This window comes from Acanthochromis polyacanthus, chromosome 8 (assembly GCF_021347895.1).
Source record: "Acanthochromis polyacanthus isolate Apoly-LR-REF ecotype Palm Island chromosome 8, KAUST_Apoly_ChrSc, whole genome shotgun sequence".
Taxonomy (NCBI): domain Eukaryota; kingdom Metazoa; phylum Chordata; class Actinopteri; family Pomacentridae; genus Acanthochromis; species Acanthochromis polyacanthus.
Window position 1 is genome coordinate 36,832,122 of NC_067120.1, and position 15,369 is coordinate 36,847,490.

The 15,369-nt window shown below is 40.0% G+C and overlaps 1 protein-coding gene across 2 annotated transcripts in view; it reads right to left on the reverse strand.

The window, feature by feature from the left end:
* Window positions 1-10,771: 10,771 nt before the first annotated feature.
* Window positions 10,772-15,369, reverse strand: part of zc3h18 (zinc finger CCCH-type containing 18) — a 61,727-nt gene continuing 57,129 nt past the window's right edge. For both annotated transcript variants that reach the window (XM_051952594.1, XM_022209513.2), the window contains exons 19-20: window positions 13,806-13,902; window positions 10,772-11,857 (exon numbers count right to left, since the gene is read on the reverse strand). In XM_051952594.1, coding sequence (XP_051808554.1) covers window positions 11,629-11,857; window positions 13,806-13,902 — 326 coding nt within the window. In that variant the 3' untranslated portion in view covers window positions 10,772-11,628. The remainder of the gene's footprint in view (window positions 11,858-13,805; window positions 13,903-15,369) is intronic.

The following is a 15,369-nucleotide window of genomic DNA, read 5'->3' on the forward strand; positions in this document are numbered from 1 at the left end:
GGTAGATCTCCGTGGTAACTGATGCTACACAGGTTGATCTCCATGGTAACTGATGCTACACAGGTAGATCTCCATGGTAACTGATGCTACACAGGTTGATCTCCATGGTAACTGATGCTACACAGGTAGATCTCCGTGGTAACTGATGCTACACAGGTTGATCTCCATGGTAACTGATGCTACACAGGTAGCTCTCCATGGTAACTGATGCTGCACAGGTAGATCTCCATGGTAACTGATGCTACACAGGTAGCTCTCCATGGTAACTGATGCTGCACAGGTAGATGTCCATGGTAACTGATGCTACACAGGTAGATCTCCGTGGTAACTGATGCTACACAGGTAGATGTCCATGGTAACTGATGTTACACAGGTAGATGTCCATGGTAACTGATGCTGCAGAGCTTCTGTTCAGAGTTTGGGATTTAAATCGGTTGCAAGAAGCGCCTCTCTTTCACTTCTTCTTTTCCTGACTCATGTTTTATCTGCAAACCCATTCATCTGTACAGTAATAGTCTCACTGAAGCTGTGCAGTTACAGTAGGCAAACTGCATTGTGTTGTCATGGGAACCTGCATGTATTCAGCTTTCCATGTTGAAATCACATAATTGTGTTTTAATGTTTGGTCCTGATTTGCTGCTGAGTCAGTTTTAGACTGATGGTGCTGCAGCTGATAGAAGACGGATTAGAAAACTGATCAGTCTGATTGTCAAAGAGAATATTTAACCAAACAACAACACCAAAGAGACACAAAATGCCTGCAAAGAGACACATGGCAAACACAAAGACACAAAATGACCACAAAGAGACAGAAAATGATCACAAATGGACACAAAACAACCACACAGAGACACCAGACAACCACAAGAGACACAAAATGATCACAAATGGACACAAAACAACCACACAGACACCAGACAACCACAAGAGACACAAAATGACCACAAAAACACACAAAACAACCACGAAGAGACACAAAACGACTACAAAAAGACACAAAACAATCACAGAGAGACACAAAATGACCATAAAGAGACACAAAACGACCACAAAGAGACACCTAGACAACAAAGAAACACAAAAGACCCACAAAGTGACACAAAATGAAACCAGAGATGCAAAATGGCCACAAACACATGTAGTCCAAAGTTGAAAGGCTTTACTTTTAAATTGAATTAACTGTAATGTAACTGTTTGCAATAAAAGAACAAAAGCTAACAGAAAAGTTCTAATTATTAGAACAGAATTGTTTTTAAAATACTGCCTATTATTCACAAGCAGCTTCAGACTGTTGCTCTTTCTCAGGTTTCTGTCGTTGTAGGGGGAATTTTTCGGTACAGTTGGTTATAAACTGTGATTTAAGCTGTTTAAGTGATCAAAAGCAGCAAAACAAACAAACAAACAAACAAAAAACCCTGAAAGTGAAGCCTCCTGATCAATCAGTAGCTGGAGGTTTATGAGCTTCTGCTTTTGGATTTCCACCGGCGGAAACAAGACATCAACCACAATAACACAACAATACAACTATTTAAACAACTTCCAGGCTTTTCCACCACGTGTCTGTCACGTTTTCTGTTGTTTCTTACTTTAAGTTGCTTATTTTAGTGGTTGTAATTCTGCAGTTCCTGTTGACCTCAGCAGCACTCATGGAACACTGTGTTTCTAAAATGCCAAAAAAATATCAGCGACCAGCAGAATTCCTGGTAGTTTCCTCAGTTCCCCATTCTTTCCTCCCAGCTGACACTTCAAAATAAAAGCGGCAAAAGTTCCAGTGTTTGCTTTTGTCAAATATCAATCAGCTAAAAAACACACAAAACACTGATACGTGAAGAGAATAATACTAAAGGACAGTTTGACCCCAGAGAGACACAAAATGGTCACAAGCAGACAAGAAATGACTGAAAAGAAACACAAAATTACCACAAAGAGACAGAAAATGGTGACAAAGATGCAGAAGCAACACCAGAGATACAAAACAACACCAAAGAGACACATGATGGCCACAGCGAAACACAAACAACAAAACCATACAGACACGAAACGACACGAGACATGAAATGAACAGCAGGAAACAGAAAATGGTACCAGAGAAACACATGATGGCCATAAAGACATGGAAAATGACCACAAATGAGCAAAAACGAATCACAAAATGCCACAAAACAACCACTCAGAGATTTAAAATGACTGCAAATAGGCATAAATTGAAAGCAAACTCACATAAAACAACCACAAAGACACACAATCGACCCCACAGAGAGGCAAAACAATGTTAAAGCAACACAAAATGATCACAAACAGACACAAAACAACCACAAAGAGACACAAAATGACCACAAGGAGACACACAATGACATCAAGTATGTGCAAAATGATCAAAAAGAAGAAAAAATTACCACAAAATAACACCACGGACAGAAAATAACCACAAACAGATGGAAAATGACCACAAGCGGGAAAAAAATAATCACAAAATGACACAAAACAACCACAAATAGATTTAAACTGACCACAACCAGGTGCAAAATGAATGCCAAGCCACACAAAACAACTGCAAAGAGACACAATACGACCACAAAAAGACACAAAATGACCACAACAACTATGATGCAGAGCGACATCATAGAGCCACACAATGATATTACAGAGATACAAAACAACCACAGACAAAAAAAATGACCAAAATGACATCAAGCCAATGCAAAATGATCACAAAGAGGCAGAAAATTACCACAAAATGACACCAGTGACACAAAACAGCAGCCAAGAGATGCAAAAGACGTCAAAAAGACACACAATGACTACAAAGACACAGAATTACAACAAAAAGACACACAACATATCAAATAGACCACGAAATGACCACAAATAGTATATAACAACCACAAAGAGACACAAAACAACCACATAGAGGCACAAAATAATGACAAACACCCACAAAATCACCACAAAGAGATGCAAAATGACATTTAAGAGACACAAAATGTCACTAAAATGAAGCAAAACGATCACAGAAAGAGAAAAACTGACAGTAAAGAGGCACAAAGCCCACCACGAAGAGACATAAAAGGACATTTAAGAGACACAAAACTATGTCAGAGACACGACAACCACAATTAAGCACAGACACAAAAAAAAAAAACACCAGCGAGATGCAAAATGACACCTGATAGCCTACAGCTGCCTACTTTGTGTAGCCTCATCATTTTTAGTCTTTTAATGTATTTATGTGTCACAACTTTTACTACAATCACTATTTATTACCTCAGAAGCTGCTGCTATTAGTGACTAATATGAATAATATGCATTTGTAGTCTATTGTATGTCTATTTAAATGCCTTTAATTCAAAAAGTGCAACAACTGTGTGAAATAAATCTGATATTTCTACTCCAAGTGTGAAAACAGAACAGCGTTTAGAGTCCACAGTAATGAGGTTTAACAAAGTGCCGGAGCTGCTGTTGTTTTTGTTGCATGTTTTGGTCAAACACACTAACTTGAAACGTGTTTGTAGATTAACTAACTCATAGGAGACAGAAAAGTACCATCTCTGTTTGTTTTTGGCTCAGATTTCTGCCGTCACAGAGTAAATGTGGTCACCATCGTCTATCAGAAGACAGGAATGTCCTCTTATCTACGGGGGCATTCACATTTAACTTTCCACTGGTCAGCCCCTTCTGGAGGCATCCAACACTGAGAAGCATCTGCAGACCAAAACACACCACAGGCTGGACTTCCTGGGAAACTACGGCTGGTGGAAAACGGCATCTGAACCGAGGTGTTAGTCCAGAAAGACGAGCTTATTTGTGCTTGCTTTGTGTCTACATTTAGTCTTTGTTACAACCACAATGACATGAAATATGATCCCAAACACATGCAGAACAACCACAAAGATGCACAAAAAACCACAGAGACATAAAACGACCACAAAGAGACAGAAAATGATAACAAAGGGATGCAAAACAGCCACAAAAAGACAAAAAAATGACCACATAGCGATACAAGCACCTCATAATGACTTTTTCAAGACTTGGGATATGACTTGAATGTTGTGTTGGGCAATGCTGGTCCCCATTTAGGACTTGACTTGGGATTTGACTTAGGATTTTTGTTGGTCTCGTCATGGGACTTGACATTGGACATGTCAATGTTGACTTGGGATTTAACTTGGAAGTTTGGGTCTATTGGCCCTAACCTGGAATTTGACTTATGACTTGTTGATCTTTGCTTGAATCTTGTTGTCTTGACTTGGGACTTGACTTATGACTTGTTAACCTTACTTAGGACTTGCTGGTTTACAATTTCACCTAGGATTTGTTGGTCGTGACTTGGAACCTGATTTTGAATTTGCAAGTGTTAACCTGGAACTTGACCTGGGACTTATTGGTCTTAACCTGGGACTAGATTTGCAGCTAGACTTTGGACTTGTTTCTTGATTTGGGATCTGAATAAGGGCTTGTTGTAGAATTAGGACTTGTTGGTCTTGATTAAGAATTTGCCTGAATTTGTTGGTCTTAACTTCGTACATATTAGTCTAGACTTGGAAGCTGTTAGTTTTGACTTAGAATCAAAATCAGGGATTGTTGTTGTTGATTTAGGAACTGTCAATCTTGACTTGGGATTTGATTTGGGACTGGACTTGGGACTCAATGGCATTGTCTTAGGACTTACCTTGGGTTTTGCAGGGCTTGACTTGCGGCCTGCTGATCTCGACCATGGACTTGTTGGTTTTGACCAGGCGTAAACTAACCGTGACGTCACCCGCTGGTTTCAACGCCGAGAAAATGAAGCCCGGATTTTGCTACTTCCTGGTCACCGTTTTGGATTTTTTTGAGCCAGTGACGCAAAAAGCGTCATCAAACAGACTGGACCGGAGAGCAACTAGGGGCAGGATTGGCTGAGGACTCTCTTATCCCGCCCACATTTTACCGCAGAGGCTTCTGTTGCTGTCCATCAAGTATAGCCACGCCCCCTGGCTCCGCCAACTTTAACGATTTATTTAAAATTCAGTATTGATTTATTTTAAGATCGGCCACCTGATCTCTCATTTTGACCATGAAAACTAACGGGAAAAAAATCCTGAGCTGTAGAACATTAGTCTATCAAATTTTATTTTTTCCAAAAATGAATTGGGGTCTATGGAGAAAAAGCTTTTTGGAGCCAACCCTAGCGGACGGCGTGATATTGCAAGTTTTTCACACTTCCGGGTTGGCTTCAATTCTGGAGCCAGATGCTACGTCCACTATATATACAGTCTATGGTTTTGACTTAGGAACTGTTGATTTTGATTTAGGATGTAACTATGGACTGTTGTTGGTCTTGACTAAGAACTTGAACTGGGACTTGTTGATCTCCACTGTGGGCTGGTCGGTGTTGACTTAGGACCTAACCTGTTATTGGTCTTGACTTGGGATTTAGCGATGAACTTCTTGTTGGTCTTGACTAAGAAATTGAACTGGGATTTGTTGGGTTTGACTTAGGACTTGCTGATATCCCTTGTGGTCTAGGTGGTCTTGATTTAGGACTGAACTGATGTGGACTTAGGGCATAACTATGGACTTACAGGTTTTGACTAAAACTTGAACTGGGAGTTGTTGGTCTTGACTTGGGACTTGTTGATCTTCACTGTGGACTTGTTGGTGGTGATTTACGACTTAACTATGGACTTGTTGTTGGTCTTGACTTTAGACCTGCTGATCTTGACTTGGGATTTAATGATGGACTTGTTGTTGGTCTTGACTAGGAACTTCAACTGGGATTTGTTGGTCTTGACTTGGGGCTGGACTTGTGACTTGTAAAATGATAATGTGCACATTACGACCATGATTCCTGTGATGAACGTGCTGAAGTCCAACACAAGCTGCTGTAGATTAAACTAAGCTGGTGAATTCTCAGACAGAAGTTGGAACTTTCTCAACCAAATTCAGTAAAGACCATGTTTCCTGGAAAAGTCCTAGATTCTGACGGAGGAACTGCAGCCTCAGTTCAAACCACTAGCAAGCACACTGAAGGTCAACTCCAAGTCGCACTTGTCCTATCTCTGTGCGTCTGTTTGAAGGAGACTCGTCCAGATGGAGAGCATTGGCCTGACTTTTAGCACAGAGCTTTACTTTCAATTTGTGGCACGTGTTGGAATAAGGTCAAACTGGGTTATGTAACATTTCCTCCTTAAGTTCTGCTGACTGATGTTGATGCAACGTAGGTATGAACACTGAACACATGAAACAACCGACCTGTTTATGAGGGACGCTGGGTGGTTCCAGGAATCTGGAAATACACAACATTAAACAAGATAAAGTGAACGTGACGACGTGCCGGAGCTGCTTCTGATAAGAATATTTCCAGTCAGTCAGGCAATGTTGGAAATATTGCTACAACAATACATCACAACAGATCATTGGTTTTAGAGAACGTAGATAAAGCATGTCCCTAACACTGCTGTTTACCTGGAAAATAACCTCCCCACCGTTCATGATCTGATATTAAGTGCAGCATTCACTGTTCTTCCAACCACAAATATACACAAATGGCATTAAAGAGATGCAAAACAATCACAGAGAGACTAAAATGCGTGCGTGCGTAAATATATATGTACATACCCAGGGTGGAAGGGAAAGATTTTCTTGTTTTATTTCAATGTTTTAATGTTGGCTGCACAGTGGGGTAGTGGTTAGCACTTTCGCCTTGCAGCGAGAAGATCCTGGTTCAAATCCCGGGGTGGGCCTGGGATCTTTCTGTATGGAGTTTGCATGTTCTCCCTGTACATGCGTGGGTTTCTCCGGGTACTCCGGCTTCCTCCCACAGTCCAAAAATATGCTGAGGTTAATTGATAACTCTAAATTGTCTGTAGATGTGAATGTGAGTGTGATTGTTTGTCTGTATATGTAGCCCTGTGACAGACTGGTGACCTGTCCAGGGTGTCCCCTGCCTTCACCCAAGTCAGCTGGGATAGGCTCCAGCACCACCTGTGACCCTAGTGAGGATAAAGTGGTGTATAGAGGATGGATGTTTTAATGTTGTGAAGCATTTTGTGGTGTGACTTCATCAGATGAAAAGTGCTACACAAATACAGATTGATTGATTGATCAAAAACAGACAAAAAAACAACATCAAAGAGAAACAAAATGACCAAGAGACACAAATAAACAAGAGATACAAAACAACAACAGAGACATGAAACAACACCAAAGAAACATAAAATTAGCACAAAGAGACAAAACTGACTACAAAGAAACACAGAATGTCAACAAAAAGACATAAACAATCACTAAGAGACAAGAAACTATCACAGTGACACAAAGTGACAAAGAGACAAATGACATTAATAGCTATTATTATTTACCTTTATTTAACAAGGAAGTCTCACTGAGATCTCTTTTACAAGGGAGACCTGGCCAAGATAGCAGCAACACAAAGTTAATAAAAGTTATATAAAACAGTAAAACAATAAAACAGACTGACAGCTATTCAATGACAGTGACCTCTCAGGAAAATACTGACAGTCCTCCGTCACTGTGTTTTTATGATACTCTTAAACTCGTGATTGAAATCAACGTTTCTAGTTTGAGTTTTTTGAAGATTAGCTGTTAATCAACATATTTATCCAATACTTCTCAGATAGTCAATACTTCTTATTTTTGACAACTAATTGAACCATTTATCCAATAACAATTAATTATTATGTTTTAATTTGGGTTCAGATTTTCCACCATCTCTGAATGCTCCTCAGCGTTACAAAGATCATTAAGGCTAATGGTAACGTTAGCCACGCAACGTGCTAACAAAGGATTCTCCTGCTACTGCATGCACTTTTAGCTAACTATTTTTATCTGCCAGTTTTAGCTATTTCACTTTTAGCATTGCTTAGCTTGGCATAGCATAACCACTTTATCTGTCTACTTCCTGTAGCTAACTATTGCAACGTTTATCTGCCCCTTTAAGCTTTTTCAGACATTTTAACTTTTAGCTACATTTAGTCATTTGTCCATAACTTTAAGCTATTAATCACTATATTCATCCGTTATTTTTAGCTAGCTAACACACCTTGCTTTTTGATAGTTAATTTAATCATTTATCTATTACAATTAAGTAGATATTTCTGACATTTATGCATTACCTTAAGCTATATACTAGATTTATTTTTATGCTATTTTTTGTTAGTTTCAAGTGACATTTTCCACCATCTCTGAATGCTCCTCAGCATCACAAAGCTCATCAAACACAATCGTAAAGTTAGCCATATTAGCCGCACAACATGCTAACATAAAGGATTTCCTGCTGTTGTGGAGAAATTGCCATCAATAATGAAAATAATGGAAATAAAAGCCAAGTCGAAAAACATTATAACAGTTTAAATCAGTGGACTTTGTTCACCCTCAAGCTTTGGTTTAAGGTTTTGAGGAAGTTACAAATAGAGAAGAAGGCTGGGGTCTTGAATTGGGCAGCATATGACCCACAATTTGAACCTGCCAGATTAGACAGGGGCTTTAAACAGTGGGTTAAGAGAGGTATCACATCATTTTGTTCCCTCACCTAAAACAATACATTTCAGAGTTATGAGTCAATTTCAGACACATGGATTGGAAAAACAGGACTTCTATAGATACCTGCAAGTCAGAGACTATTATAATAAAAAACTACAGACCAAAAAGGAGGGGGAATATAATCTGATTTCCATATTTCATGATGTGTATCAAAAAAAAGACAACAAAAAGTTGGTCTCAAGGATATACGGAAGTATACAAGCTTCTAAAAATCATTCTACGACACACATTAAACGAAAATGTGAGAGGGAGTCAGAAACACAAATATCAGAAGAGATTTGGATGGAAATATGTGAAACACAAGCGACCACTGCAAACTCAAGATCGTTGAAGAGTTCGGCTGGAAGAATGTAGTGAGATTTTTTATAACTCCTAAAATAACAGCACTGCAAACAGGCGTACAGAGCCGAGGTGTTTGTTGGAGGCAATGTGGTAACTCTATGGCTCATCACTTTCATGTTTTTTGGGCCTGCCCGAAAGTCCAGTCATACTGGAGGGAGGTGGCAGCTGAGATAAATAAAATAATAGGGGTATATCTAGATTAATCTTCTGTTACTTTATATCTTGGTAAAATACCAGCTACAGTCCTATATAGGGACAAATATTTATTGAAAATAGTTTTGGCAGGTAGGAAAGTTTTAACCCAGAAATGGTTGCAGTCGGACCCTCCAACATTGGACCAGTGGCGTGGGATCATTAAAGAAATTTATTGTATGGAGAGACTTACTTTTGTTTTAAGACTCGAACTGGAGAAATGTATCAAACGCTGGGAAAGATGGATTGTGTATGCACCTTGAATGATGTGACATTATATTGTGATGTATGTGTAAAAGAATCTTTGCTGTAATTGTGACACTCATGACGATCGCATGTTCTGTTTGTACATGCAAATGAATAAAATTTTTTAAAAAAAAGGTAAAAATAAAAAAAGAAAATAATGTATTTCGTGTTCACTGCCTTACATGCTGGGGGTGCATGAAGACTCTGTTCACTCCTACAGTCAACAAACATCTGGTGAATTTTGAAACATTTTACAGTTAGCCAAAGCAGCTGTATGAAGTAAATAAACCTGATGGAGTGTGAGGCTGCTGAACGGTTCACCTGGAAGTAGTGAACAGCTTACAAAGTTTTAGCTGGATGGCTACTGGTTCATAGTGGTACATAGCATTTAGGTCTAGTTCTCACTGACTTGTGAAGCTAATAGGCTAACTCGTTGAGGGGGTGCTGAGTAAATGTCTTCACATCTTAACTCCTCAAAGTTGTAACTGCAAAACGCAATAAAAATGGATTTTTATCGCATAGAACCTTCAGTCTTTAAGAAAAGACTGAAAACCTTCACTGAACACCTTGTACGTGAAATAAAGCAAAAAAAAAAAAAGAGAAAAAAGTCCTTTTTTGTCCACACTGCATGTAGACACCACGGTCCTATGGCAAATGGCATTTTTAGGCAAACAACTAGCCTTCATAGACCAACAACTGGCATTCCAAGGCTCGCTACTAGAAGTCCGTGGTTAGCAAGCAGCGTTAATGGGCTAACAACTGTCATTCCTAGACTAGCAACTAGCAATCCTGAGCTAGCAACTGGAATTCCAAACCTAAAATTTGAGGGCTGACAACTGGTATTCCACAATTACTGTGCTAGCAACTAGCATTCCTGGACTAGCAATTTGAATTCTAAAGCTAACAATTGGCCTTCTTAGGCTGGTCCTTAGCATCTCCAGACTTGTCGCTACCATTCCCGGGCTAACATAACATTCCCAGGATGAACTTATTTTATGTTTCTCATCCAGGTTGTTTTCTCCTGACTAGATCCTTGCTTGTGTCGAATCCACTCTCAGATTTACATCACTTTGGATAAAAGTGTCTGATAAATGAAACTGTAGAACCTTCAGATAAATACCACCATCAACCACACAGGACTGTCAGCCAGAGTTCATCCTCTGTGGGCCATGAATGCAGTGTTTCCTGAGGTGTTTGAACTTGCTGAGGAAGTCGTGCAGCACTAGGATGACTACAAGGAAGATGACGTGTAGCTTTCATTAGATGACAGTGGAGTGAAACCGGTGTTTCACAACACTGATGCAACTCTGAGTAGAAAGGACTAAAATTGCAACAGATCAGCTGCCAACAAAAGCTTTGTGTAAACAGTGAATTCCACTTGACTGTGCTTGTTTGTTTAAACTCCTTCTCCTTTCATGCTGCGAGTCAGACAAGAACCAAGCGAGGGACCTTCTCTTTATCAAAATAGTTTATTTGGAAGGCTTTTGTCACAAAAGCAAAACATATCTTGTCTCTAAATGTCCCCGTTCAACCTCTCAGACTCCTCCAACTAAAAATGTGACACAAATTAAACATCAGTTTATCACTTGAAGAGCTAATAAAACAAAATGCAGGAGATAAAAAAAAGAAAGAAGAGCAATACTTCACATCACTGTTGTCTATAATCATACGCTTGAAAGAATCTCGATGAGTTGCTATTTTTGTACAAAGTGCGACGCTACCCGAACACACAGAACGAGTCGCCAGTGTGAAGATGAACAAAACCTCTGCTTGTGATGGTCACAGGAGCCCAGAATACAGAAGCTCATGAACTTTAGATTTATACAAAGAAGCGCTGTGAAGCCTGTTGGGACAGTCACACCACTCCACACTGAGGAAAACTAAGGAAGAGACGCGAGAAGACGACGATAAAAGGGGGCAGAGAAAGACAGACGCAAGGTTCAAAGTGTATAAATCTGTTACTCGTCACGCCACATGAGGAAGATGCTTCCTTTTCTACTGAAGGAACCAAGTGAGCAGCAAGTAATCATCTCCTCAAATTCCTGAGGCGTCCCTCCTTCGCCTCTGTGGTGAGGTAAACTGTCAAAGGGAGCGACGTGGGAGCGAACAGCGCTCTGAAAACGGACCTTCTCTGAGGGCGAACAAGCACAAGATGGTTTTCGTGGTGCCACTTCCTGTTCACTTACACAACAGCCTTTTATACAAGAACCATACAACATTTTTACACGTCCGCTGGGAGGCGGCGGACTGACGCTCCGACCCTCCCGACGCCGTGCAGGCAGAACCAGGCGAGGGGTGAGCGGCCGATTATTTGGCGGGAATCTTGGCTCGTTTCCGGGCGATGGCGTCCTCCACCGCCTTCAGCTGCTTCAGGAGCTCCTCGCGGCGGGACAGTGTGTTGCTGGGTTTGCCGGAGCCCGATGCCGAGCCGGAACCGGAGGCGGCGGCCGAAGCCGAGCCAGGGGCGGCCGGCTTCCCTGATGGTGCCGATGGGCCTTTTCCAGATGACTTGGGTGGCGGAGACAGAGGACGTTTTCTAGAAAAAGAAACAAAGAGTCGGGTTTTACTCTGATGGTACGACATGAGTCAAAACAAAAGAAGAAATAACTAAATATAAACAGAATGAGAGTAAGAAACTCATGACTGTCCTGTCTCAGTATCGTCCAACTGCTATTTATATCTCTGAAAGAAGCCTGTTGTGTTGATTTATCACACCACACTGACACATGAAGAAGAACTCTCTGATTTGCACAGCTAATTATGTTTTACACCATTTATAAACTGGAGTTAACACCACTGATAAAATACATTAACTACAATACTTTTGATCCAGTATTAGATTTTTTTTTTTTTGAAAATCCACTACTCAGTTTTATTTCATCAGTTTTATCCTTAATTTAGCTTTGTATAGCTTTCCCCCCATATATCGGCTGCCTTTAGCTAACTATTTTAAACCTGTCATCTGCCACTTTTAGCAATGCTTAGCTGAAGAAAACATCACCACCATTTATCTACTACCTTTAGCTAACGATATCTGCTGTTTACCCATGACCTTTACTTACGTTTAGCTTAGCATAACTTCTTTACCATTTATCAACTACCATTAGCTAACTATTCCAACTGTTCATCTGCCACCTTTAGCAATTTTTAGCTTAGCAAAACGTCACAACCATTTATCTACTTCTTTCTATTTAAAGTCATTTATCAATCACATGCAGCTATATCTAGTTTAGCAAGACTTTATTTAACCAGTTATCTAATACCCTTAGCTAACAATTTCAACTGTTAATCCATCACTTTTAGCTGTTTAGCTTAGCATAACTTCTTTACCAGTTATCTACCATCTTTAGCTAACGATTTCAACTTTCTCCACTGTGTTGACTAGGTTTAGCTAAGCATAACATATTTTTCGACTACCTTTAGCTAACTATTTTAACTTATCGGTCACTTACAGCTGTGCTGAGCTTAGCATAACTTCACCACTATTTATTGACTACTGTTAGCTAGTCAACCGTTTATCCACTTTCTAACTTACTTTAAGCTATGCTTGGCTTGCCTCACCTTTAGCTAAAGATTTCAACTGTCTATGTATGGCTATGTTTGCGTAGCTTAGCATAACTTCACCACAATTTATTGACTACCATTAGGTAACTATTGCAACTTTCTATGCACCACTTTTAGCTATCTCTGTCATTTTTAACTAACTTGAAGCACTGTTTTAGCCCTTCATTGAGGACTGAGCTATTAATCAGTATATTTAAGGATTATTTTTAGCTAAACAACACATTAATTTTGCGAACTAACTCAACTGTCTATCCATTACAATTATGTAATTATTTGAAGAGTTCATACATTAAGCTTTAGTTGTATATTTGAATTTTGTAACAGCTTCTTTTCATTAAATTTGCTAACTAGAGGTCACCTTTCACTGCATAGCATTTAGATTATTATTGTTTTTAATTATTCAGGCCTACTTCAAAGATCTGTCTGTGCTTTAGGTCTTAAATAAACATGAAAAATACACACCAGTGACTCTTGACATTATGATATCTGCGGCCTAAAGTGCATATTGTTTCAGCTCAGGAGTGCATGACTCAAAATTAGTCATTTGTGGTGTCAACATCTTTTTGTTTATCTCAGGATCTGAACCGAAATCCACTGTATCACAAAGCTCCTGTTTCGTGGTGGGAATTTTGTGCAAGAGACAGTGAATATTGCAACACAAGCAGAGCTGCTTTAATATCTGTGTGTTTCCACTTTTGCGGCGGGTTCCTCATTTTTGGTTAAACCCTTGCAGTGAGGCTTCGTTCTCTGAAAACCCTGAAGAGTTTGGCCAGAGTCACCATGACACCTGCAGCCGATAAGGAACGAGGTGTTTGGCAGAACAGATGACCTTAAAATTTCCAGACTTCCAGATGAGCGTTGCCAGCGATAATTCTCAAAGTCTGTCTGCAATAATAAAGCGTGCAGAGGGCTGAACCAACCTGTCTCCCTGGGGGGGCATCGGGCGGGGCCCCTGGCCTCTGGGCCGGTCCATTCGAGGGGACAGCGGGGGTCGGCCGGGTATCCTCTTATCACGGCCTGAAATACACCAGTTTGAGAGTTGAGGAGGATGTTAGAGCGCAGCAGGAGGTGAAATCTCTCAACAGCTGTTAGTAGTTTTCATGGAATGTTTCTACTTCCACTTTTTGGGGCAGTAAATTAGGATGTGTTTGTTAAAGAACTTTGGTTTTCACAGCCGCATGCAGTACTTCCAAATGACAACAGGAACAAGAAGTAGTGAGATGACAGAGACTTCTGTGACGCGTTTGTCCATAAAAACACTGAGAAAGTGAAGAGCTGAAATGAAAACCTGATGCAGAGGAGTTTAAAAACGTTTTTCATCTACAACGCACCATTCTTAACACAATCAGTAATTATTGAGGGAAATAAACTGATTTTAGTCTTTCAAAATAAAAATACAGCAATACAAATACATTATTCTAAATAATTACAGTACAGAGTTCCTCAAAAGGATTTTGGGCCCATTCATTTATGTCTTCTGTCATGGACATTTGTTTTTTGCTCTGTCAAGGAACGTGGCGGAGGTATGTGACGATTGCCTTTGGTTTGTCTGTTTGTTTGCAACATTACCCAAAAACAGACAAACAGATTTGGATGAAATTTTGATAGAAGGTCAGAAACGACACAAGGACCAAGTGATTAGATTTTGGCAGTGATGCAGCTTATAGTCTGGATCCACGGATTTATGAAAGATTTCTGTATCATTGCCAGATAGCGGCAGGGCGTTGCTGTAACCATGACAACAAGTGAACACTACGTCAGTTGTCTGCTACATATTTAGGTCACGCAATTCGGTGTCCGTACATAACATACACATGCATAACACACGCCTGTGTTCAGCACAAGGTCATTTTTTATTAAAGATTTTATCCGTTGGAAATAACAGAGCGACTGGGCAGCCTTGGCGGAGTACTGCTCTGAGTGCTTTTCTAGTCATTCATATCTTTTTACTCTTTTGAATCCTAATTTGCTCAGTCGAGGACATTCCAGCCTTTCCAATCATGTCATGTGACTGGGAAGGATGAGGGGAACTTTTTTTTAACCTGAGACAAAATGGAGACTGCTGTTTTTTTTTCCATTCTATTGTTCACTACAGTGAACATGCTGTAAAATGTAAAATACAAGAAAAGCACTCAGAGCGCAGTACTCCTCCAAGGCTGCTAAGTCACTATCATTTCCCATGGATGAAATCTTTAAAAAAAATTGGTGGTCTGCAGCGGTCAATTTGTAGTAGGATCGCAATCGTGATCGTCAGCAGGCAGCTGCCGGAGTGTTCACTTGTTACAGTTACAGTGATGCTATCTTGCAATGATATGGAATCTTTAACAATTTCGTGGATCTGCACTCTAAAAAATCTAATCACTTGGTCCTTGTGTCATCTCTGACCTTTCCTGAAACTTTCATCCAAATCTGTTAGTCTGTTTTTGAGTAATGTTGCTAACAGACAGACGGACAAACCAACGCCAATCATCACATACAGTAACT